The sequence below is a fragment of the Lytechinus pictus genome, chromosome 3, assembly GCF_037042905.1.
Source record: "Lytechinus pictus isolate F3 Inbred chromosome 3, Lp3.0, whole genome shotgun sequence".
NCBI lineage: Eukaryota > Metazoa > Echinodermata > Echinoidea > Temnopleuroida > Toxopneustidae > Lytechinus > Lytechinus pictus.
The window spans coordinates 24,928,766-24,954,247 of record NC_087247.1 but is presented as its reverse complement, the minus strand read 5'-3'; the positions used below and the strand labels follow the sequence as shown (position 1 = coordinate 24,954,247).

The following is a 25,482-nucleotide window of genomic DNA, read 5'->3' as shown; positions in this document are numbered from 1 at the left end:
AGGAAATTTAATGGTATTTTCTAGAATTTATTCTATTCCTGCAGTTAAAATACATGACAGCAACCGGCCTCATTAAAAAAATCATTGCATATTGCAATACAAATACTTATTAATTTTTTTTAGTAGAGCTGAAAATTGTTCATAGGGTGTACATGTAGGCTACCATCCTTTACATGACTCTATTAATGTGTCTGGTGGGAACATTATGCAGTGCACAGTGAATGCATGTACTCAGGACAATAGGAATGCTGATTTGTGTGTGAGAAGGAGAGTATAGATTACACCTCTTTTGTTCCCATTGTGAAACCTTCGTATAAGCGACCATTCTGTCAAGTCTCGCTAGATTTATAATGTTAGCTTACTGAGCAAAAATCAATAGTAAGAAGTGTGAAAATCTCAGACTTTTTGTTGTTCAGGTCGATTTCATAATTGCATCAACAAGCCAAACAAATTTTCACCACTGACTAACCTACATGTACACTTGACAATGAAATAATGATTATACTATAAACCAAAGCAATAAAAAAATTAAGAGTACCAAAAACTTCAAAGTACTTCAAAAAGTTTAATCCAGAGCAATACACGTACAAGTAGGTGTACAGTATTTCCAATTCGTCTAATGCCAATTCGTCCAATTGCCAACTCGTCTGCTGTCATGTCCACTCACCACATGTTCTACTCTCATTTAGTCTAATGCAATTCCGCCTTATATACAGTTGGTCCAGTAGCCATTTAGTCCATATACCATTTGGTCTAATTGGACTAAGTGTTGAATTGTGCAAAATGAATGAAAATGAAATGGATATTAGACCAACTGGTTAAGAGACAAAATGGTGATAAGACGAAATGATTGGACTAAATGGTTAATGGACCAAGTGGTTGTTAGACGAATTGTTGATGGATGGAATAGCACTTGTCTAAATGAAAGTAGACCATGTGGTGAGTGGACGAGTTGGCAGTAGACGAATTGGCAAATTACCCAAGACCAAGTGTATACCTGCATGTTCTGCATTAGTTAGTGTGTGAGGTTTTGGTTTTTATGTTTTATTATTTGTACTGCTGAATGAAAAAAAAAACAATAAAAATTTAACATATTCACAAACAATTGATTAAATTGATTGAGAGAATTTCATTACACTGATTTGTCAAAGCCTATGGTCCCCAGAATGCATGAACACACACATATCTACATCATACATGTAGTTGTAAGCCGACATGTAAGCTGTGACTACACCATCTGCGGAGATGAGGGTACATGAAGTAAAACATCAAATCCATGATCAATTGAAAATGATCCCTGTAAATCTTTCTCTTTTTCAGGTGGTAAAAAAAGAAAAATGCCCTAGCCTATATCTTCCATCCCAATACCCATCCATCTTCTGTTCCACCTCATCTGTGTCAGCAGAGTAACCCAATGTGCTTGTGATGACCTGATATGACCCCCCAGTCATGTCTGCTTCTAGGCCCATCAGAGGGCTTTACCATTACTGGTTATAAATAGATTGTATTTTTAAAGGAGGTCGTCAATCACGCTCCTGTCAAGTATTCAAGATTAAATTGGATAAGGGACGTTTGTAGCATGTTTTAGATCAAAAGTTTCACCTATATCACAAAAATGTTTGAATAAATTTAAACACATGACCTGAAAGAATGATTCTTCTTCTTTACAATGATATGTATTTAGAGCAGCAATGACCGAATTAAAAGAGGTGTTTTGGTCTGCACCCAGCTTATCAAATATATATGCAAAACCTTTCTAGTCATGAATTTCACTGGGATAAAAAAAACTACTTTTTGGGGACCTGCCGACTGACTGTTTTATGTAAGCTCTTGAAAGGAAAGAAATGAAGTGTGATTGTTTTGTTTAATTGTCTTGAATATTTTCTACATACATGTTCATGTACATACAGTACAGATGCAATGTTAGGTGCACTGTTTTACTTCAATCATGAGATTTAGAAGAGTACCTTTAGGATGTTGGAAGTATAATGAGGAGAAACAAAAATAAAGATGAAAGTACAATGAAGAAGTAGACCCAGAAATCGTTATAGTTTATTTAATGGCATACAATCCTGTTTGAATGAAGAAAGAAGTATGGGGATAGTGTCATTCTCCATTATAGTTTGGGGTCAAAAGAACATTGACTACATGATTTTGATAAGATTACCGCAGAAGTTTATTTTTCAAGAACCAAATGGCCTGAATTATACACAAGTACTCATATTTTGTATTAGACAGAAAGCAACTTGAGGCTAAGGCCTATTGCATAAATATTTGAAATACAAATATTAGATTTACAATAAAGGTGAGAATTGCACACCTCACTGACAGTTGATTTTCCAAACAAATTTTTTGCTTTTCTTCAGATTCTTCACCACACCTATTGAATATCTTGTTCTTATTGTCAATATGGCCTTCAAAAATCTGCCTGTCAATCAGATGAGCCATTCATTCATTGTTGTTCTTCTGAGGAACACAGTATTTGGGCTCATTCATACACAGAAATAGAATCAAGATTACCAGATAACATGGAAAACATTACATGTTACCTAAAAACGTACATTAAATATTGCATATCTTTGAACCAACTGCATCTAGGTAAACAGCTGATTTAGCAATAATATTTGTAGACAAAATTATGTATTATACAATTTATACAATTTTGCACCTGTGTAGATACTGACGTAAGGTTATCAACAGCTTCCAAATTGCAATAAAATTAATACTTTATCATTAATGGCCAGTGGCAGTTTCATGGGAATTCCCCTGAAAACAGTTCTGATCCCAATTAGATTCATCATTGCACAAAAGTTGATGCACAACTCAAATATTATTTCCAACTTGCTCTTTTTCCTCTGTACTTGTGTATGAACAATATTTATGTTGACTTTCCCCCTTTAAATAAAACAACTGTCTTTGGTTGGTCATACAAATCTTCAGTTGGATGCTAGATTCAGACAGAATTTCCTTTCATTTCATTTATTTATTTCTATTTTCATCTATGACACATACAGTTACAAAATTATCATAAGTAATGTCATTCTTTAATAACGAAAAATACAAGTTTCATACGAAATAATAAGTTTACTGTATATCAAAGTAATTTTATGAATAAGATTGAGGGAAAGCAGTGAAGTCAAATGATTCATGACACTGTAAGGTTGTTTTCATCATATACATGCAAGCAGCCTGACTACGCTGTATACATGTTGTGTAAATTCCACAAATTCAGATTGATTAATGGTTTATTACGACTAAAACTTGTTTCACATAGAATAATGCTTGAACTTTTATTTATACAAGTGCTGTAATGTTGGATGTGATACATTGAATGCACAGGTGAAATAAGTCATGAGAAAATTGCATTTCATCGGATGTATATCAAGACATGGAAGCTGCTTGCATGATTGAAAATCTAAAAATTCAGATCTCTGTTATTCTTTGGTGGATTTTCACTAAAGCTTCATCAGTATATTTTGCCTTTTTTTTTATTTCAAACCAAACTTGACATTAGGGTGGACTTCCCCTTTAAATGGTGAATATTAAATTCATACTGTATCAATTAGACAATACTATGTATGTTAGCTTATAGAGAACTTTATGTATGGACTCTATTAACTGCAAAACGAAGTTGGATTCTCTATTCTCTCCTGTGCATCTAAATTGGGATGATAAAAGCCCGGACAAAGGACTCTGCTATGTCTCATCTATTACACAAGGTGTGAGGGACTTGCACCATCATAATTACACCAGGCGAGCTGATTGTCAAACTATGGGCATGCTCATCTATAAAATCCAAGGCATCCTTTGATCTCTTCTTCTTGCATTGCAGCAACCTAATATTTGAACTTGTCGCCAGCGGGGGAGACTCTGGTGGCAAAAATAATTTCACTCTCTCTTTCACCCCTTGAGTCAATTAATAGTAGAGAGGTGTCTGAGTTGTTTGTAGATAAATGAGATGTAATGAGGTGTGCGGGATGGATTTTGGAATGGAGAGATGACTAATGATGATAGCTAGTTTATGGGATCATTTCTGAATGAATAGAGAATGGTTTATAAGGGTAGTTTTGATATTTTTTTTCCATGAAGATTGAGATAGTCTGCAGTTAAATACCGGTATGTAGAATATTGAAATATCTCCACATGATGAAGGTACGTACATGTAGTGCATTTTGATATTTGCATGTTTTTTCTTAGCATGAAGCCCTAAATATTTCAAAATTCATTTTCAGTCTTTTGTGATTTATAAAGACTATTAAAATACACTGTAAATACGCTGTTTAAAATTTCAAGCAGGTTATTTAAGCCTGTCACTCTAACATCAATTGTTAAAAGTTTGAAACAAGTTGTTTATTTTTTAACAAGATGTTGAAAACATTTGAAGAATTTCAAACAAAGTTTAAACAATTGTGTAAAAGTTAAAACAACTTGCTCTATGGCGAGTCGAAAACAGCAGTTTTAACATTTTTGTACCAGCTACATTAGGTATTTTGAGTAAAAATGAATAAAATGGCTGTTTTCCACTCGCCGTACGGCTGTCGTAGAGCTGCCGTTGAGCAAATGTGACAGAGGTATTAAAACAAAAATTGTACTGGATTCTTTTTTCTGTATTATCAGCTTGTAAAAAAAGTCGGCCTAGATAAATTTTTGTATACAGATTCGCATCTTTCATCCTACATGTAGATTACATGACTTTTGTGTAATAGGGGTGTGAAGCTGGCTCCAGGTCCTGCTTTTGTGTAACAGGCAGGGATAGATTGACAGAAAAAGCTATCTTTTTTATATATTTTTCTGGTTGTCAGTGTGTATGACGATTCAATCAAGCCCCCCCCCCTACATAAACTTGAGTAAAGTTTTATCATCGGTGTATTTTTATTTTTAAGCCTACATCATAAACTGCATAGTCATTTTTTCAATTTCTATCAAACGCTTGTATAAAAGCAATAAGTAGAGTTTGTCTTTTACATTTGTTGTCACCCATTAGTGCCCGATTCTTGATCAAGTCTGGAAGATATGAGGCAATGGCGTCATGGTATCATGTTAAGATGACATGTATGAAGACATCTGTGCAAATAAACAAGAAATCTATTTTTGAAACAGACATAGCACAGCTGTTTGTCATCCTACTCAAAGACGGTATATAGAGTTTGTTTGGTAACGGTCACAGATAGAGCTTGAGGGAAGGGAGAGCTGAAAGAAGGAGGGAAGGAGAAAAAAGAGGGAAGAAAGGGGGAGAGGGAAGGACTGAGTTGGTGAGGGGTTGAAGTGATAGTTCCAGAGGAAGCTCCCGAGGAAGAATCTCATAAATTACAACTTAAAATGTAATAAAGAAATTCTTTATTTATTTATCAGGGGAATTTCCCTTATTTAATGGAGCTGATGAGGCATCTTATATGACCGTGCTAAATTTCCATGAAATTACCATTGTCACTTTTCCATATTTGTTTTAAACTGCAGGGAAAGAACAAAATTATAGGATGTGGAATAAAATATTCTTTACCCTTATAAATCATACTGGACAAAAAATCTGTAGTATACAGTTTACAGGCCTATATGCTCATTGGTAGGCTTGGACAGCGTTAATAGTGGTTTCCACTAAACTAAGGACAAGAAAATTGTGTCTAAGTGAAAAATAAATGGGATATTATTGATTCTGATCCCTATTGTGTGGATAAGCTCGTCAAATAGAGTATGGTCACCATGGAGATTGAGGAGTAATTGTTTGTTCTGTCCTCATCTGACCAGGGTGCTGTCTGGGAGGAAATTAGCATCTCAAACTCAAACACCCAGAGTCAATAGAATGTGTGTGAGATAGTCAAGGGATCACAGCTCAGAGGCTAGCCATCTGCCATACCCTTTGTGTACAATTATCATTGTATTTGACATTGGAGGATTTAATGCTGCATGAACCTTGTTGTTATCAACCATGTTTGTTTTTACTCCAGTGACAATTGGATACTCAAATTCATATAATTGAAGAAAGTTTTTTTATTCAATCCCTACAATTTTTGTTTGAAACTAAGCATTTATATTTCATATAACATATTACACTTGTATCTTTATCTTTTGCTAATACATATTATCATATTATGTACAATTTTGAAACGGAAATCAATAAATCAAATCAAATAAATAATCAAATTTATACAAAAACAGAATAAGTACATATGGGGATGAATGTACATGTATGCATGTTTACACACATTCAATTTAATTTTAAGATCTAAGTTTAGAGGTTTGTGGTATTGTGATACATGTAGGCCTATGTCAAATCAGGTTTGAAATCTAAGGACTTGAAGTACATTTGTATATACATGTAAAGACATGATAGCTTCACAAGTATTCAGGCCCATCTATCCATTTTTAAAACAAATATTTCTGAATTGATTGGAATTATTTACCATGTATTTTCTTTATAAATCTAGAATATCTAGATTGGCTTTTAGTGCCAGTATTCTAGTATTTTTGTCTCGCCCACCGGAGGAGAAGGCGAGACTTAGGGATCCAAATGTCGTCCATCCGTCGTCTGTCGTCCGTCCGTCACAAACCTTATGACACATAACTCCGCAACCGTAAGTCACTTTTCAACCAAACTTGGATGGTAGATGGACTAGGGGGACCTGCATGTTATGCTGCAGTCTGAGGTCACATGGTAAGGTCAAAGGTCATTTTCAGGTCAACGTTAAAGTTTACATGCAAAGATCTAAATGACACCTAACTCCGCAACTGTAAGTCACTTTTCAACCAAACTTGGATGGTAGATGGACTTGGGGGACCTGCATGTTATGCTGCAGTCAGAGGTCACATGGTAAGGTCAAAGGTCATTTTCAGGTCAACGTTAAAGTTTACATGCAAGACTCTTATAACACCTTACTCCGCAACAGTAAGTCACTTTTCAACCAAACTTGGATGGTTGATGGACTTGGGGGTCCTGCATGTTATGCTGCAGTCGGAGGTCACATGGTAAGGTCAAAGGTCATTTTCAGGTCAACGTTAAAGTTTACATGCAAAGATCTAAATGACACCTAACTCCGCAACCGCAAGTCACTTTTCACCCAAACTTGGATTGAAGATGTATTTAGGAGACCTGCATGTTATTGTGTTCGGAGGTCACATGGTTTGGTCAAAGTTCATTTTGAGGTCAACATTAAAGTTTATGGGCAAGACTCTTATGACAAGTGTTATTCCATCCCAGTCATTTCACAATGAAGTTTTGATACAATTCTGTTGCATGCCCCCCCCCCCCCCCCCCCGCAAATCATAATATTTCTGGTTATTTTCATAATTGGGCGAGACACAAAATCACTTATGCCTTGTGTATCAAAAAGTCTTCATTCTAGACTGAGGGTTTTTTTTTAGCATTTAGTGGAAATCCCTGTTCAGTACTTTCCCTTTTTATACATTCATAATTTCTTTGCAATTGACACTTTCTTTATCTGGGTTACTTTTTTTATGTACTGGACAATAGACATGATAATGAATAAATTAACATCACACAGTCTGCATGAAATGAGACACCCCAACAAAGTAACTCGTAATTTCTTGATCCAGTACATGAAATCATAATATATTTGCTCTGATCATAAAGTATTTTCTTTAAGTATGAAGAAGCAATTTCTGTATTAAACTTTCTGGTCCTAGCCATTGGATGTGACATTAAATGGAGATCTCACACAGATGAGTTGTTTTTTAACAACAACATTCTAAAAATAAAAACACTGTACCAATATAACTTAGGTCAATTCATGTATCAGTTAAACAATAATATGTTACCATTCATATTTAATTCTTCATTTAACAAAAACAAAACTCTTCACAAATATCCCACACGTCAATCAGATGAATTCCATTTACCACTACCCCGGACCATCCTTGCAAAATCTATTTTTACTTTTGAAGGCCCTAGACTCTGGGGAACTATTAATAAAAACATCAAAGAATCACCAAGCCTTAATTCTTTCAAATATAAGTTCAAAAAATTTCTCCAAGATAACCATTGAATTTAACTCTTCATCACTCAAACTCTTGTATTTTTTTAAAAAATCAAACGTGATTATCATGTCACGTACGCTTTTACATCTCTTTCGTTTTCCTGTCGATCAACGAGGTCCGTCTGTGAGTGCTGGGGCTGGATTCTGGAGACCTTTAATCTCTCTTTTTCTTATTTCCTTTTCTATTTTAATTTCCCCTATTTCCTTTTAATTTAACTGGTTCATGCTCTAGTTGTTATTTTGATTTTTATATGTTATGCAACTACAAGAATATTTATTAGGAGGCTGCACTCTACAAGCTCCGCTTTTTAGCAGCCTCCTCCATTTCCAACCTGATATGTAATAATCTTGAATATAATTTTTGTACAGGAATACTTGAAATATGTTTTGTTATTTATATGTTAAAATGTACAAAATAAACTGTAATTGTTGAAAATGGAAATAAACGAAATGAATGAAATGAATGAAAAAAAATGAAAAATATACAACATGCTGGTAAATGAAATATTCATAACTTAAAGGATCATCTGCATAGCATATATTCTCCTCCCTCGCTAGGATTTGTAAATACCCCGGTATAATTGATGATACCCGGCTTCTTGTAATCCGAGATGACTAATACCACATCAAACTCTCACCGACAGACAACGAGTGGTGTGTTTCCATGGTAATTCAGTGAGCATCTCTGCTACCAAATATGTACATGGGCATGAATCCGTTACCCATCTGCCATAATATCTTTAGGCATGCATGGATCATTTGCTTGAATATATCACCCATACAGTCAGAGTGGGAATAAGTATCCCCAGTTTTCTGTGAAGTGGTGAAAATAATTGCAGAAACTGGGAAGAACAGAGAATTTCTCAGTAAAATACCCTTTTGAATAACATATTGTGAATTTGGATGAAATAAGTGTAATGCCTGAATACCGCAATTCATTAAACCTAATAGAACAGATACTTTTAAAACATTCTTTTTTGCTTCAAAATTTTATTTTTGAATGGAATATTAAAACAATACACTGTATGAAGGTTTAAAAGAATTCCATAAAAAAAAAGATATAAAAATAATTTTTGGGAATTATCAAACAGTGTGTAGAATCATCAATGAATTGAAAAAAAAGGAAAATGAAAATGTCTGTGATCTCGTGCAAATATACAAATGCCAATTACTATGAAAAGGTAGGGGAAATGTGTGAAATTTGTATAGTCCATAAAGTCACAATTCCATCACTGTCACACTACAGTATCTTTTAAAAGTCTGCATAATTGAATGTTAGGCTTCAATGTCAACAAAGGAAGGTCTGTAGGGAAATAGTTTGTCTTGGTATGCCTTTGTCATCACGTACTTGGGATCATAGAAGTTATGTGACATCTGACTACCTCCATGACCTGCTTTCTTCTCTTCGTATCAACCAATCGTCAGTTCAAATCAACCTATTCCAAAAATAACACACTAGTAGAGTTTCATGAGGGGTTAATAACTTGCGACTCTGATGTTGTGATGAAGAGTAAACAAAACATTGCACAGAGATATATCCCCATTTATTGTGTAAAGAAAATCAGTCCACATGAATGAGTCTACAAGAAAATGTATAACTGACAACTTAGAATATCAATTCGTAGATAATTTTCATTCGGATCATATCTATTTATTGATAGCATCACTTTACAATCACAATAAAGAAAAGAAAGACTCGGACATAGAAGTAGTATGAAGATATTAGTTGAAATCACTTTGTGCTCTTTATTACAGCAAAATTATTCAAGGAAAAACTGTACATTTTTATTTCTCTCTGAGCAAATTTTGAAGCTCTTTCTAACCACAATGAAAAGGTGCTTTACCAAATACTCAGTGGATTGGATTGATGTTTAAGTTTAGAGCAGTCAAATTCTGGTATTTAACTCATTTCTTCTTGATGGTTGAAAAATTATAAAATAGGGATGACTGATGTGAGCCTAAACTAATCCATTTAACAATGTACGTGAAATAAGGAGGTGGAAATATTTTGAATTTTCGATAACTCAAAAGAAATGTGTTTTCAGGTTCTCATTTGTAGATAAGCTTTATGTTTGCCAAACACGGAGGTACACTATACATGTACCTCCATGTCTTATGTATTTTGAATTTGTATTCATACGTTCTTCACCTCATGAGATTTTCTGTATTTGCTCTACAGACAGGACATATACTTGATGTGCCGTGAGCTGAATATGGAGGACAGCGTGCATGATCTTATGGTACAGCTTGGGGCTGACCGTCATGGCCGAATCTCTTTTGAAGAGTTCTTACGTTGCCAGCGAAAGCTACGGGGAGAGATCAGGTCGGTGACGGAAGGTTCGAGGCAGCCAGACCTCCGCAGAGGAAGTGCTGACGGAGTGTACCAAGACAGACTACAGAGGGCGGGCTCTCCAAAGATGGGCAGTAATTCCAGTCTTCCACGAAGTGGTCATTTAGGTTCTTGGCCAGCTAGCAGTGATAATAGTTTAGGTGAGGTTTGTTTGAAGGAATCTCAGGTGTGTCAAGACATTCATTACCTGTGCGTGTAGCATCTAAATACCTGAAGGGAAACTTAAAATGGTTCCCTGATTCTGGGGGGGGGGGGGGGTACTCCGCCAAAAAAGTAGTAGGTATGTGCCGCGGGCGAGACAAAAAACGGGGGCCTTGGAGCGGGCTTATTGTAAAAAGGAGGGTCCTCGGAACGGGCTTCGGAACTACAAATGTTTGTGAAAACGGGGGTCCTTGGAACGGGTCGCCTGCGTGTGAGTGCGTATGCATCACATGGAACGTGCATGCAGCTAGCCCGGCGGCACGGGCGCCGGGTGCGCTAGCGCAGAGGCGATGGTCGGACAGCGCTCTGCGGCCGCTTTTCACCAAAATTGCAGCTCATTGTAGCAGATCAATACGGCCGGAATGGCGTAACAGAAGATATGCGAAGCTTTGGAGCGGGTTTCTTTCTTCTTTTTTCTCGATAGGAAGAAAATGCTATGCTTTGGAACGGAAATTTAAGTGTAAAAATGGGGGTCCCCTCTGCGGCACATACCCACTATGCATTATATACTGGGTGCCCCCCAACCCGGGCCCTGATTTTGCCGCTGTCGCATTACCCATTATTTAAATGTTATATTATATTTTATCAAGTATGTCAGTAGCCCCAATGTTAGGTATGTTAAAGCTTTAAAAAAACAATGGAAAGCTAATGAGATTCAAGCTTAATCTCAAACTTTTGTCTGTTCTTTTCCCCGAAACAACACTCCACGAAGGATTTTATATAATGTAGTCTTTTTTAAAGTGCTGATGTGTGTCAGTTTGGTAAACCAGCCCAGAACCAGCAAATTAAGTGTGCCACTTGGATTTGCAACACACAGCTTGTGTACATGTAACTCATATGCATACAAACAGAGCATCATTAAACCTGCGATGTCTCAAAAGAACTAGCATATATAGAGGTCCTTGACCTTCCTTGGATGTATACTTGCAGAACTTTCTTCTCCTCAGATATCTAAATCTTAAAATCAGCAAGGAAACGTGATTAGTAAAACCCCAAATGTGGCTAAACTATCCTCTTGTTTCTCTCATCATGTTTAAAAAATTGCTTGCACGCACATTTTGTAGTTATACCTAAACCAAGAAGGTCTGAAAGAAATTAATTCCTATGAATTCCAAATACTTGTTTAGACATTTCTATAAGAAATCACTAAATTGAACAAGAGTCAATAGAAGGCAACTACTGTCATTTGTGTCACATTGCCAGGTATAATTTACCTCTGCATGCAATTTTCCAACCTCCCACAAGGCTTAATGTAGGTTTAAAACCTTTTCTCATCAAATGATCCCATGCTGTTTAAGAAATTAGAATGTTGTGAATAGAATGCCCTGAAAAATTTTCAAGCCCAGTATTCAACCAAAAACAGTCAAAGATATTCTTGTCTGAATGCCATGTAATGTTCATGTTGCCTTCTATCAATTTAAACTTCACATTTGAAAAGTAATATATTCATGAACTTTACATGTGCAGTGTTTTTTAACATTTGAAAGATCATTTGGAAGAGTATTCCATAAAACTGTAAACACCATATTTTTTTGGCCATTAACGAAACATTTCTTTTCCTTGTTAATCTGTATTCCTTAAAGGGATACTTCTGGCTGAAGATATTTATATCTCAATAAATAGAGTAAAATTCACTGAGCAATATGCTGAAAATTTGATCTAAATCAGATAACAAATAAGAAAGTTATTATCAGTTATTAGGTGGGCTGATGATGTCATATTCCCACGTGTTATTTTGTATTTTATTATATGAAATTAGGTTTATTCAAAATTTTTCTACCAAGAACTGAAACAATTGGATTGACAACTGATTATGTACATTAGATATTTATTGCTGCAAGTTATTTCATCATAATGGAGACACATCATTTACACATGTATGAAAAAATGATTATGATTTCATGTAATAACATAAGAAAAAGGAAATTGGGGATGTGACATCATCAGCCCACCTAGTGAATATTCACAAAGACGTGCATATAACTGTTTTCACAAAATATTGCTAAAATTCAAGAGCTTTGTTACGTGTTATCCGATTTTAATAAAATTGTCAGCATTTTGCCCTGTGAATTTTACTCTATTTATTTAGATGAAAATATCTTCAGCCCGGAGTATTCCTTTAAAGTAGGTTTTGTAATGAAGATATGTATTCTAATAATATATATTTTGTCCTAGCTGTTCATACTTTGCTGATGTGCTGTTATGATAAAAAATGATGTGGTTTAACTTCTCATTCAATATGTGAATGATCCTAGAAGTCGAGAATACCCCATGGGGGAAAACAAATATCTATCACACAGAGACAGGTATAATATGTCAGAGCCAATACTCATGAAGTATGAGAGGTATGTCTAAATTTCTATTTATTATGAAAATAAAGAGTTTTCCAAAAGTGGGTTAGTTTGGTCGAGGAAGTGTCGTGATACTTGTAAACCGATTTTCTATCACAGAATCTGACTTGTTCTTCTTTTTCTGTAAGCATTTTTTTTGGTATACTATTGCTAGAAATAAGCTAAAGATGCTGCTGGAATAGATTCTGCCATATTTATTGTTTCTTTCGTGCACCCAATGTGATTTTGTTTTCTTTCCACTTAATGAAATTTACACCTCAAATAATTGGAGTCGTTTCTTGAAATGTACATTAAGAATCCTCTTATATCATCGTTATATCCACATGATTAAAATGATTATCTAAGTTATGTTTGACCGTTACAGGAGCATCTTCTACAGCCAGGGACAGTTGGGAGCGGGATTCTGGTGCTCGCGATCTCAGTCCTGAACCAGGTACGTTCCTACAGAAGCTGATGGATAGCGCCACCGCAGCTGGCGGAGGGGCCAACTTTCTGGAGCTTGCTAATACGGTAAGTACATGTTTGTGTTTGCAAAAAAAAAAATAGGGACAAAAGAGATGAGTAGGGGATCAATTCGGCATTGATGCCAAATTTGTGATGGGGCAAAGTCAAATATACTTACCCATATTTAGACAAGGTACAATTTTGGTATATGGATACCAATTTTGTTGATCTGTCATTTTGTGAATTCAAATTCATTGTTAATACAAGTGTATTTCATTTTTGTTGATCATGCTATTGTGTATACTAGCGTTATGTTTGTATTTGCGACACCAGTTAAAATTTGGTCGGTTTATATGGGGGAATTGATGGATATACTATCATGAATCCTCAAGGCTACCTACCAGCAGAGAAAAGATTACCAGAAGTTCTTTCCTGTAGTTATGCCTTACCAAAGGGCATCAGTGCAACAACTTGGTTTTGAACTAGTTCAAAAGAGTACAGGAACAAGTGAAGTGAGCTCCGTGTTTAGTGCCTCCTGTTGACAGGTATATTGATTTGATGATGGTGGTGATATTAATGATTTCATTGGAGATGATAAGGAAGGAGTATGATGATTTGGGAGGTGGTGATGACTGATGTTGCTGGTGATGGTGGTAATGATGATGATGATGATGGTAGAGGTGGCATTGGTGGTGATGATAATGATGATGCTTCTGAAGATGATTGTTGATAATGATGATCATGTTATCATCATGGTTGTGGTGGTGGTATTGATGTTGTCTCTATTATAACAAAATAACGGGAACAGTGTAAATGTAAAGTAAACCACAATCTGTGTGTATTGTAATCAATCATTCAAAAAAAATTATAGTTAACTTGAATCTTGAAAGCTGCATACTAAAGTACCATAAGTCATCAAAAGACACAGTCCATGTCGTCAGGCATTTGCTTGTTAATTGCTCTTCAGCCTCAATCGTGACCATGTAATACTTCCATACTGCCATCACAGTTAAGATCTAGCTCAGTGTGTACACAACATTTTCCATATTAAAATTTCCAGGTCCCAGAGATGAGTGACAATTTCTGCTTTTGGGCTCATGAGTATTACAGACCCCCAAATCAAAAATCAATCCGATAGATTTTGCTTTAATTCACTGACATTAGTCACAACAGTACATTAAAACTAGATATGTTAATCGGGTACTTGCCCAGCTCAATCAAAACTTAAATGGCCTGAAATAAGACTAACCATAATTTCGGTCAGTTCATTGCCAGAAAAACCCGAACTGCATTGTGGATAATAATAATTAAAATGAAATACAAAAATGCAGTCTAGCCTCCCCAAAGGCCTTAATTATGAAAGACTATGAACATGACATTGTCTCTATCATTTATATTTTGATATTCAAACATTTTGTCTATTTTTAATGAATTATTATAATCAATAAAGTCATGTGATCTTTACTTACGCCTGTCCGGCATGCTTTGCGCGCGGTTGAATTACTCTCATGTGCCCAATTATGACCATGTAATACTTCCATACTGCCCTCACAGTTAGAACTAGCTCTAAACAACATTTTCCATATCGAAATTTCCAGGTCCCAGAGATGAGTGACAATTTTTGCTTTTTTGCAGTGTATCAGAGAAGGAAAAATTGAACACTGCCATCTGTAGGCCACAAAAAGAATAGCCGTTAAAGTAAGATTGAGAAGCTAGATTCAGTGCACACAGTTTTGTGCCAGTTACAATTATCTTATTATGTTATTATCCAATTATCTTATTTAATTGTTGATGTGTATTTTATTATCAATACAAAGTTGAAAGAGGGTCTTGACTCTTGAGTGGGTGTATGATGCAGTGTATTATTGTTCATGTGGAAATTGATTCTCAACAAGATTAGCTTGGCAAAATACTTTTACACTGAATACAAAATGTTAATCTTTGGCTATAAATCCTGTTTAATCTCTTGCCCCAGAAATAGAATCCATGAACCAGATAGTCGCTCTGTCACAAGTGGTAACTTGGCATATCGCTGTGTGCCGAATCACAACAAGCAAATTGGCAACTCGGTGAAGCGGCATTCTCTCTGATAGTGATCCCCCGCTACATGTTTTGACAGAATTACTGCCCCAAGATGCCTAGAGATGGAGGGGGTCATCTTACATAGGGCATGCAACACTTGATTTTGTCCCAAGTACACATAGTATACACAGATAGCCTTTCTGTCTTTTGTCTGTTATGCCTTGTATTGTATGTTTTATTTTTAGTGAACATACTGAACTCTGAGGGAGCGTTCCTTGCTTCCATCAGATTCCAGGAAATTCAATTTCTTAGTTCATTTCCATATGTTTTTCCTGCATTAAGTGGTGATGAATTGGCATGTTGTTTTTGGAGGGTACGGCTCTCTCCTTGTTTATGGAAATATAATGTACATGGACTTGTTTACCACAAAACATGGAGATATACATTGAAATGATACTCAGATATATATTTTCCATTAAAATGCAAAGGAAAAAAGTGAACAAAAAGAAAACAATACATTCTGAAGTAGTATTATCTGAATATAGCTTATCAAAGTGGTTTGAATCACTTCATAATATCAATCAAATCTCTTTTTTTTTTCTTGCAAAGTGAATTGTGACTTAACAACTTGTTTACATGTACATGTACTTCCAAAGGAGTTGGAGGGGGCAGCTTTGGAAGCATTTTATATTACATAAAGATAATTCAAGAGACAATTTTGTTATTTTGTGTTGTGCATGATGTTTTGATAAATATCGGCGACATATGCACTTCTGATTTAACAGTGCTCATCTTTAATGAAAATCCTCCAAACCTCTGTTTTGTCTACAACTGCTACACTGATTTCATTAAGATTCATTACAGGGTACTTGGCATACAGAAGCTGAAGTTAATTTATGAAAAGTTCAAGAGAGCTTGGAAGTGCAGGGAGCATTTGACATTTCCAAGACTTAGGGTAATAGCAGATAATTAATGAATTGGACTTCCTAGGTTTACAAATGTCTCAGGACAGATGAAGGAGGAAGGCACTGTAAATACCTCTAGGTATCTTGTTTAATGTGACCTAACATTGGTCCAAGGAGTGAGAGAGGGGAAAGAAAACCACATATGGGAATGGAGGGGGGGGGGGTGAGAAGTTGGGGAAGACATTCAAGACTTCATACTGATTTTTAAAAAGAAAAAATCTGTTGACCATCTGCTGTGACGCGTGGCAAGTGCACATTGAAGTACATACTGTTTTTTTTAATTTTTTTTAAAGCATACTCATGAAATAGCCATAACTTGGTACCTTAAATCAAGAACTCTAAATTTGATTTTGGAGGTCCATTAGTCAATTGATGTATTTTGTGCTAAGAATAGTACTTCTTTTGTCTACTTAAAAGGGGCTTTAGGATATTTTTTTATTTTTGTCAAATTATTGACCACCCTCCTTGCAAGTAATTCTGATATTGCATTCTGTTTGAAAATTTGATTTAGATTTGACTTGAATCCAAATTTTATGCTATTACTGTGCAAATTTTATGATAAACCACCCTTTCTTATTTGGTGATGATCAAGTGGTTTCCATCATTAGTAGTAAACAATATAAATTATAGCCTGTTTAATTGCAGCCTTTCTTTATGGAAGCCAGGAGGCCTGTACCCCATCATTAAAGGACAAGTCCACCCCAACAAAAACTTGATTTGAATAAAAAGAGAAAAATTCAACAAGCATAACACTGAAAATTTCATCGAAATCGGATGTAAAATAAGAAAGTTATGACATTTTAAAGTTTCGCTTCATTTCACAAAAGAGTTATATGCACATCCCGGTCGGTATGCAAATGAGGGAACTGATGACATCACTCTCTCACTATTTCTTTTGTATTTTATTATATGAATTATGAAATATTTTGATTTTCTCGTCATTGTCATGTGAAATGAAGTTTCATTCCTCCCTGAATACGTGGAATTCCATTATTTTAACATTTTGTGGTTCAGGCAAGGAGGTCCTTATCGTCAAATTCGTAAAAATTGAAATATTGTATAATTCAAACAATAAAAAACAAAAGAAATAGTGAGTGAGTGACATCATCGACTCTCTAATTTGGATGTAACTGGCTCGTTCATATAACTATTTTGTTAAAAATAAGCGAAACTTTGAAATGTCATAACTTTCTTATTTTTCATCCGATTTTGATGAAATTTTCAGCATTGTGCTTGTCTGATTTTTCTCTATTGATTCAAATCAACATTTTGTTGGAGTGGACTTGACCTTTAAATAGGGGTAGAATTCCATGACACACACATTCATAAAGGTCACAGAAACAAAAATACACATAGGAAAAAAGAGAGAAGCGATGACAGGATGTATAAAGTGTTTAGCCAATTAGAATCTGAGTGTGATTTGTTTTGTGGTTTAATTTGAATTGATGTGTCATGTGATGATAAGGGGGGGGGGGGGGGAGTAAGTGTATTAAAGTAAAGAGTGGCAGAGAGACAGGGAAGAGAAATGCCAACCATTTGGGCCTATGGATGTGCAGCACTAATACAGACGGCATACTTAATTTTTATACAAATTTAATAAGACTTGGCCCTTTTGATAAAAGTAGCTCTTGTCCTGTGGTTGCAATGAATATGGTGAAGGGGGAAAGGATGGTCTTTGGAGAGGATAATAAAGGGGGTAAGGGAAAGAGGTGTCAAGGTGATTCATCTAAAGCCTCTTTCTTGTACTTTTTGTGTTGATAAATGCATCTGTAGTAAATTTTTCAACTTGGCCTCATCTCAAATTTTATTACTAACACTTCAACCCGTAAAAGTCTCTGAAATCTTGCCCTTTTTATGATAACTGGCTGCTCTGTGCTAATTCATTGAATAATTGTTTATGATTATGAATTTTGTATAATTATGCAGATTTCAATATTTTTATTTTATTTTTATTATTTTGTTGATGCAAGAAACTTGCATTCTGATTACATGGATCAAGATTGATTTATGTAATACAAATTTGAATTAATGTTTAAATTTCTTTGTGGATTCAGCAGCAATTCTACAGTGATTATATCAGGTTTTATGAAATGGGGACTAACTCTTCCTTGTACTGACATTACTAAATAGAAAGAGAGCAAAGTATGGAATTGTCCAGATTATTATAAACCTAATTAGAGAGAAATGTAAGGTTGTGTGTCAACATTCTATTAAAAAATAAACCTAGATGAACACTTTTTTGAAAGTTTATCATTGAAAAGTGAAGGACCTTTTTTTTTTTTAGACTTCAGCAGCGCATCCTTGTCAATACAAGTCTGAGCCCCCCCCTTTCATTATTCAGTGATGAGAGAAGTTATTTGTTGTAGAGACGAGCAGCAAATCATTGTTTCCTACTTTCCTCAGTATGCTCCTCTGAGGATTGTTAGGGCTATTGGTTTCCTCCTTGTGAGATGGTATAAAGATGAAAAAAAGCAAGGGAACATGTTCAACACCTCTTTATCCAATAAGATGTCATGTTACAGTAATTTGCAGTTACAGGGCCAGCTTTTAACAAGTTTAGAACTACATGTACCATCAGAATGTTAAGAATATTTAAAGTAAAAGTAGTGTGTAGGCCCAATACAGTACTTTGATTCTAAAACGATATTTGTATAAAGATTACCATACAAAGGTCTTCAACCTCAGAACTAAGATTGCAAATGAGTGATTATCATATACAGACGATAAGATGCATAATAAACTGAGTCTTTGGTGCATTGAATCCATATTTTCATCAGAAAGGTATAATTATGATGTTTTATTTATGAGTGTTCCCATAGAAGGAAAGGCCTTTGGGTTTCTATGGTAATTCACAAGACTTGTTTGTCATTTTAGAAAGTACTCACGTGTGTCTGCATATGGTCCCACTAATGGTATGGTATAAAAAAAAATACAATCAGAACTTGTCTCCTCATTGTAATGCTTAAAATGTGTTCATTTAATTTGAACTGTTTAGAAAATGATGGAGAAATATGACATGAGAGGGTCAAGATTAATTTGTGATTGTGTCTTGGGAGTGTCAATGAGCATTCTAGGGAATCTCAGTCCTTTAGTCTTCTCGTTCTGTGCCAAAACCTCTTCCAATTTCTCTATTCAAACATGAAGTTTTTTTTTCTACCATATATGTGTGAGACTACGTGCTCACTCTTGGACTTGGAAAGAAAAGTATTGCTGTTTTGATATATTTCTTTAATCAATTGGATATTGTGAATGACTATCTCACACCAAATTAAAAGATTTTTTGGAAAAAAAAGTAGCTGAAAAGAAACAAATTCCTAAATATGTGGAACTGCAAATTTGCTAAAATAAGCTATTTTAAACATGGTAATTCCTCAATGATAAATCACTTATTTGTTCGTTTTCCCCCTTTGTTTAGTTGTAACTCATAATATCAGGAGGACCTTTTCTACTTTACCCATTTTAACCCATTTTTAAAACTCCACTTGAACCCCAAGCAGCATTTTGACCCTTATATGCATCAGAGAAGCATTAAAAAAAATATTTTGCCTCTTCATCTGCTTGCAAAACACCTTATAGTGTAACAACTACTCAAATGATGAGTAGACAGTATTTCTTGAAAACATAATTCAAGAACACTCTTGACATTTTCAGGATGCAGTCTCTGGTTCATCTCTCTATCTTTCACACCTTCTGCCTGAAAATAGTGAAAACCCCTTGGCCAGAGTTCCGTGCAAAATTGGGATCTTCACTTCCCATGTCCAAATTAACTACTCGTCATGCAGGAAAAACAGTTGTTATTTGAAGTCATAGTGATGGGTAGAGTGGCCTTACAAAGAATGAAGCACATTGGTGCATTCAGACAGACTTGATTACCAAGATACCCGCACATGTATGAGAACCTGATATTATTTTCTGCTTTCATACCCGCTTGATTCCAACCTTTTTTGGGTAAATTCTTAGATTTATGGGCATATATTGTCTGGAGCACGCAATTCAAAATCTCTAGCTCAACGGTCAGTCGAAGCATCCTATGGCATCTGTTCCTAGCGTAATCCCTAGGATGGTAAAATCTTATAATTGTGACATTACCCCCAAATCCCCATGAAAGTTCTTGTTATTTTGATAATTACCCATAATCGTGCATTTTTTGTTTTCATGATATTTCAATTAATTTTTTTTTCATGCAGTAGGCAAAAATACCTGGTTCTTTTCTCATCGGCTCGTTTTGGGTTTATTTCCAGATCAGATAATATATATATTTTTAGTCTGTCTGAAAGCACCTATGAAATATATAAAGCTGTTAATGTTATAATTTTTGTGGTTGATTATCATTGAGCCTTATTAAGTAATCTGCAAACAGGAAAGAGAAGAGGATGCCTGTTTGAGGATTCATGGATGGTTACTGTCTCCGACAGACTTGCAATGATTTCCCCACTCTTCCATCTGAAGGCCACCCTGGAAAGTAGAATTCAAATCAAGGAAACAGCTAAAAAAACATGAAATAATATTTTGAGATACAGAGACATGCTATTCATTTCACTGTTTGTGTCAGAGCACAGGCATTTCAGGAATTCATACTGAATTAGTATTTTCTTCATACTCTTTAATGCTTTTTTTAAATGTACTTATTCAATAAAGGGAAATATCTGTGATATAAGAAATCAATTTACAATGTTCTTTTCTTCTAAAGTGGCTATGGAGTATAATTTGATTTTGTTGATGATGATGGTTGTATAAGAGAGAGAGAGAGGGGAGGGGGGGGTGGATGACATTATGGTAGTTGTTTTGTAAGGTCTATTTTCAGCCAAACTGACTCATTAAACATTCAAAACCCAAGGCAAGAGCAGACTTAATTAGTTAATTTAATAGACATCTATCTATGGGAAACAAAACCCTCAGGATGCTCTAGTTCTTCGTAATCAGAATAATCAAGAACAAACTTATGGACTATTTAAACATAGGCTGTACATGTAGTGGTTGAAGTCTGGGTTGTTTAATTCAAGTTGATGCTTTCTTCCTGGTGATATGTATGTATCTCTAACCAGGTCAGGATTGTATACATAACATGGTTGAATTATCTTTGTCGATAGCGTGCATGTCATTGGCATTTCAATTCATTAATTATCCTCTTTCGATGAATTAGAATGAAGGGCTGTGTCCTTCTATTCCTCATTTTAAGGTTTAGATAAATATCGATGTCCTCTGTTAGTTGATGAATTAGGTTTAATTCGGAGGGAATTAATAAGAACTCTTCATGTTTTATTCATTTTGCAGTCCATATTGTTTTATACAGCAGAAATGAATTTGCCAACCTCGACCAGCATTTTACTATTATGTGAGCTCCAATGAATTCCCGAATGTTGCTGTTATGATGTGATGTACTGTTTCATATAAATGTACTTGAGAGTGAGATTTGGTAATAAATACATTTCAATTTTTCAGTAACGTTGGAAGTGGACTTCTAAAATGGAGCATGCACCCAGTCCTTCATGTTTATAATTTCGTGGAGCTCAATAAAACATGTAGACTTCCATGGTGTTGCCATGGAAATTTACATATGGGACTACAATATTTTTCAAGTTTAAATTCAAATCAGAGTAGGGAAAGAGGTGAATATTCTTCATTATTCTGATAGTTTTCAACTAAATCAAAACAATTTCAAGGAATTATGTAAAATAGATGGCCATTTCATGGATTTAAAGATGTAAAATGTTTTTTTTTTTTTTAGGAACGCGATTTTTTGTTCTCCTTATTTTTTTTATGAGCGCGGTAGGAGCGCCGGCGCGATCGCGCTCCTCAAAAATGAAGGTCTGATGCACCCTTTGAAAGACCTCACTCTCAGAATAGACACTTCTTCTAAAGATGTGAAAGCACTATTATGGTTGATGATCGGACCCTGTCTCATGAATATTGTGATCAGTAACCAATGTTCAAATCAATGACAAATTTACTCTTTTCCAAATTAAATATCACTATATCAGTAGTCTGTAACAGTAATCATTGAATGGTAGTTTCATGAAATATGTCCTCGCGCATGTCTCATCGTACACCAAGTGTCTTTGTTCTTAGGGTAGGTGATGTTATGTTACAGCAGATTCCCATGTGTATTTGGCCAAGAACTACACAGCCCTCCAGAGTCAGTTGTGCAGGGATGAGTGAGATATGAAGGTGTGACAACTGATGGTTTAAAATTGTATGCATATATCGATGGAAGGAGGATTGTTCATTATCTATGTTTGATGGAACAAGGGGAATGGCTTGTATGTCATCGATTTTGTAGGTCATCATGGTTTACTTTGCTCGAGATCCTTTTTAATATTCCATTACTGTCTCATAGAGTAGAAATGCATTGGAAATAGCATTACATGATGGAACACCTTAAAAGAAGTTGACAGAACTTCTTCACATAGCATACTTTGTATATGCAAGTTTTAGGGTCACATCCATTTATGAATATTTTACAAACCAATTTTGAAATTCACTGCAGTTTCAATAGTCAAGATAATAAGGTTTTCTTCAGATAATTAGTGTTTGAAATTTTTTAATGACAGGAAGTTTGATGTGGGTGTGGTGTTTACAGGTGTATGTCACTGAGAGAGAAGAAATTGGAATTGGAAGAGAAAGAGGGGAGGGGAGGGTGTAGAATGGAATTAATGATTTATGGACTTTTTCAATTACTAGAAAATATAACAATGAAATTAGAAATCAGTGAAAATTGAAATGATTACTGGTTTACACTGAACAGGTCCCGTCCCAATTTTATTCATGAAATAAATACAAAAAATGGATGGTTGCTTTGGAAAAATATTTAAAAAAAGTGCACTTCAAGCTTCAAGAGTTTTCAGAGTTTGTAAATTAGAAATGACACATAGACCACACTGAAGCGCCATCCTTGATGAAGGATTACAGCATTGCGGTAAAGATTAAAGTAATCAAATCGGAACATGAAATCATGTCATCTTGACTATCACCTTGAACACTTAATTAGAACATCATCAGCAGGTGACTAGTGGTACTGGGCTTATTTTCATATATATTCAGTCATTTTTTTTCTGCAGAGGTGCTTCAGTGCCATGATGTCATCTCTGATTGATTGATTGGTGGTGATTTTTTACCTGATTGCTAAGAAAGCATGAATGCTTGTAAGCAAGCAACCAGAGGACCGACGGCTTAAGGTCCTCTCCGAAGGAGCTGGTACTGAGGATTAATGCCCTACCAAAGGTCACTAGTGCACCAAGTGGGAATTGAACCCGGGTCACCGGAATACGAATCCCCGCTCTACAGACTGAGCTATCGCGCCTCCTCCTCCGAGTTTGGCAATGTTCAAAGAACGTACATGATAATGTACACAAAGAAGCTACAACCCTATTTCAATCAATAACTTGGGAAAGCGACTGCATGGCATGAGCTTCACAAGGCACTAGCATTTGTTGTCTTGTTACTACAAGGAGGAAGCATGACCTTTTCAAGCCCTCCCCTTTGTTGGATAAATGCAAATGAAATGACCCAAAGGGTATTCAGACCATGCTGTTCCTGTTTTTCTTTGGACCACAGAGACATAGTCACCTCTTGCTATCTACCGAAGATGCAGATGTACATGTAGACATGATCATCATCAATTTGAATGGCTGCATGCAAGGAAATGTACCACTAATTATGTTTTGCAAGTGCATGAGATAAGATTAAATGGGATCTTTTGGTATAGTTATGATGATTGTTTCTTCCATACAAGGTTATATAAATAATAGTAGGTCTACTGTACATCAATGCAGAGGTCTTGTTTTCCCAAATTGATACCTTTATCATGCTTGATGCTTCAAATATCAACTTTCATTCTGTAATCCTCTAGCTTATAGATCCGCATCATGCAATAACCCATAAACTGGTGCAATTGAAAATCTTTGTAATGAAAAAGTTGACACACCAAATATCCCTTTCAAATACTACCATCCTAATCCTCTTTCATTCTCATGGTAAATCTCTACCTGTAATACTCTCGCATCAACCACGTACCATTGCAAATTGTTCTCTTTCGCATTTGTATCCTCTGGGTTTATTTCATTAGTCATCTATCTCTGGGACTTGCACCTTGTCCGGATTACTGCGAATGGGATTATGATAATGGTGTCCTTGAAGGGTTTATTGTCTTTTGAGAGCTAGAGGGACATTAATGTCTTGTCGCATAGCGCCTTTCTGACTCTAATGTAAGACAATATATGCATCCAGGGCAACCAATATATCAAGAGGATTAACTACATGGAGACGCATGATAATGAAGCTCTCCAGTTTCTAGAATCTTGATGACTCCTGGATGCTCTAATTATCTTGCCTGCTATCTGTAGGGTCTCATGTTAGAGAATAGGTTTGTGATCATGATAACCCGACAAGAAATAGTAAATTGTACAGAAGTTTGGATGATAGCAGTCATTGTTTCCTTTCTTCAAACTATGTAAAATCTTGAACCAGTGGAAGGTTGAAAATTAAAACTTGTACATTGGACAGGTCACTAGAACTATACAGTGTATCTCAGTTTTGAACTTATTTCCAATTTTGTGTCAATTTCTATATCATTTCCAAGATCTCATTATAAGAAACATTCCCATTTTATATTCACTGGAAGTTCACTTGGAATTCTAAAATTGCCACTTTTTCATATTTGTGATTGATGACTTCATACGCGAAGCTTAAAGTATACCTTGAAATTAACTTCTCGAACAATCTGAAGGTTCCAGGAATCTTCAGATTGTTCAAGAAGTTCATTTTTAAGGTATACTATAAAGCTTTGCATATGAAGTCATCCATCATAATGAAAAAATTAGAATTTCAAATGAACTTCAGTATGCAAAAATATTCCTGTCTGATCTTGATCACCCTCTTTATTCAAAAGAAGCATCATTATTTGTTTGTAATTCATGAGAGCATCATTATACATCATTGTGCTGTTGAATAATAATGAAGGCTAGCTGGGGTGTTGAAATGGGCATTCTGATGTTGAAGTTTACCTTTTGATCAGCTAGACTTCCTCAAATTGGCCACATTCCTGCCATGTCATGATGAGAGAGGTAATCCTGTCTGAGCTCACAGCTCCTCTCATTACAGATCATCACTAAGCTTGTTAAAACTTACTCCTTTCTGACTTTTGACTAGATGATTGGATG

The 25,482-nt window shown here is 35.4% G+C and overlaps 1 protein-coding gene across 1 annotated transcript; it reads left to right on the top strand.

Moving 5' to 3' along the window:
• Window positions 1–830: 830 nt before the first annotated feature.
• LOC129255757 (uncharacterized) lies at window positions 831–15,842 on the top strand. Its single transcript, XM_064095933.1, has 3 exons — window positions 831–939; window positions 10,149–10,481; window positions 13,258–15,842. Exons 1-3 carry the CDS (start codon window positions 831–833, stop codon window positions 13,437–13,439), a joined length of 624 nt encoding a protein of 207 aa, XP_063952003.1. The 3' UTR covers window positions 13,440–15,842.
• Window positions 15,843–25,482: the final 9,640 nt, after the last annotated feature.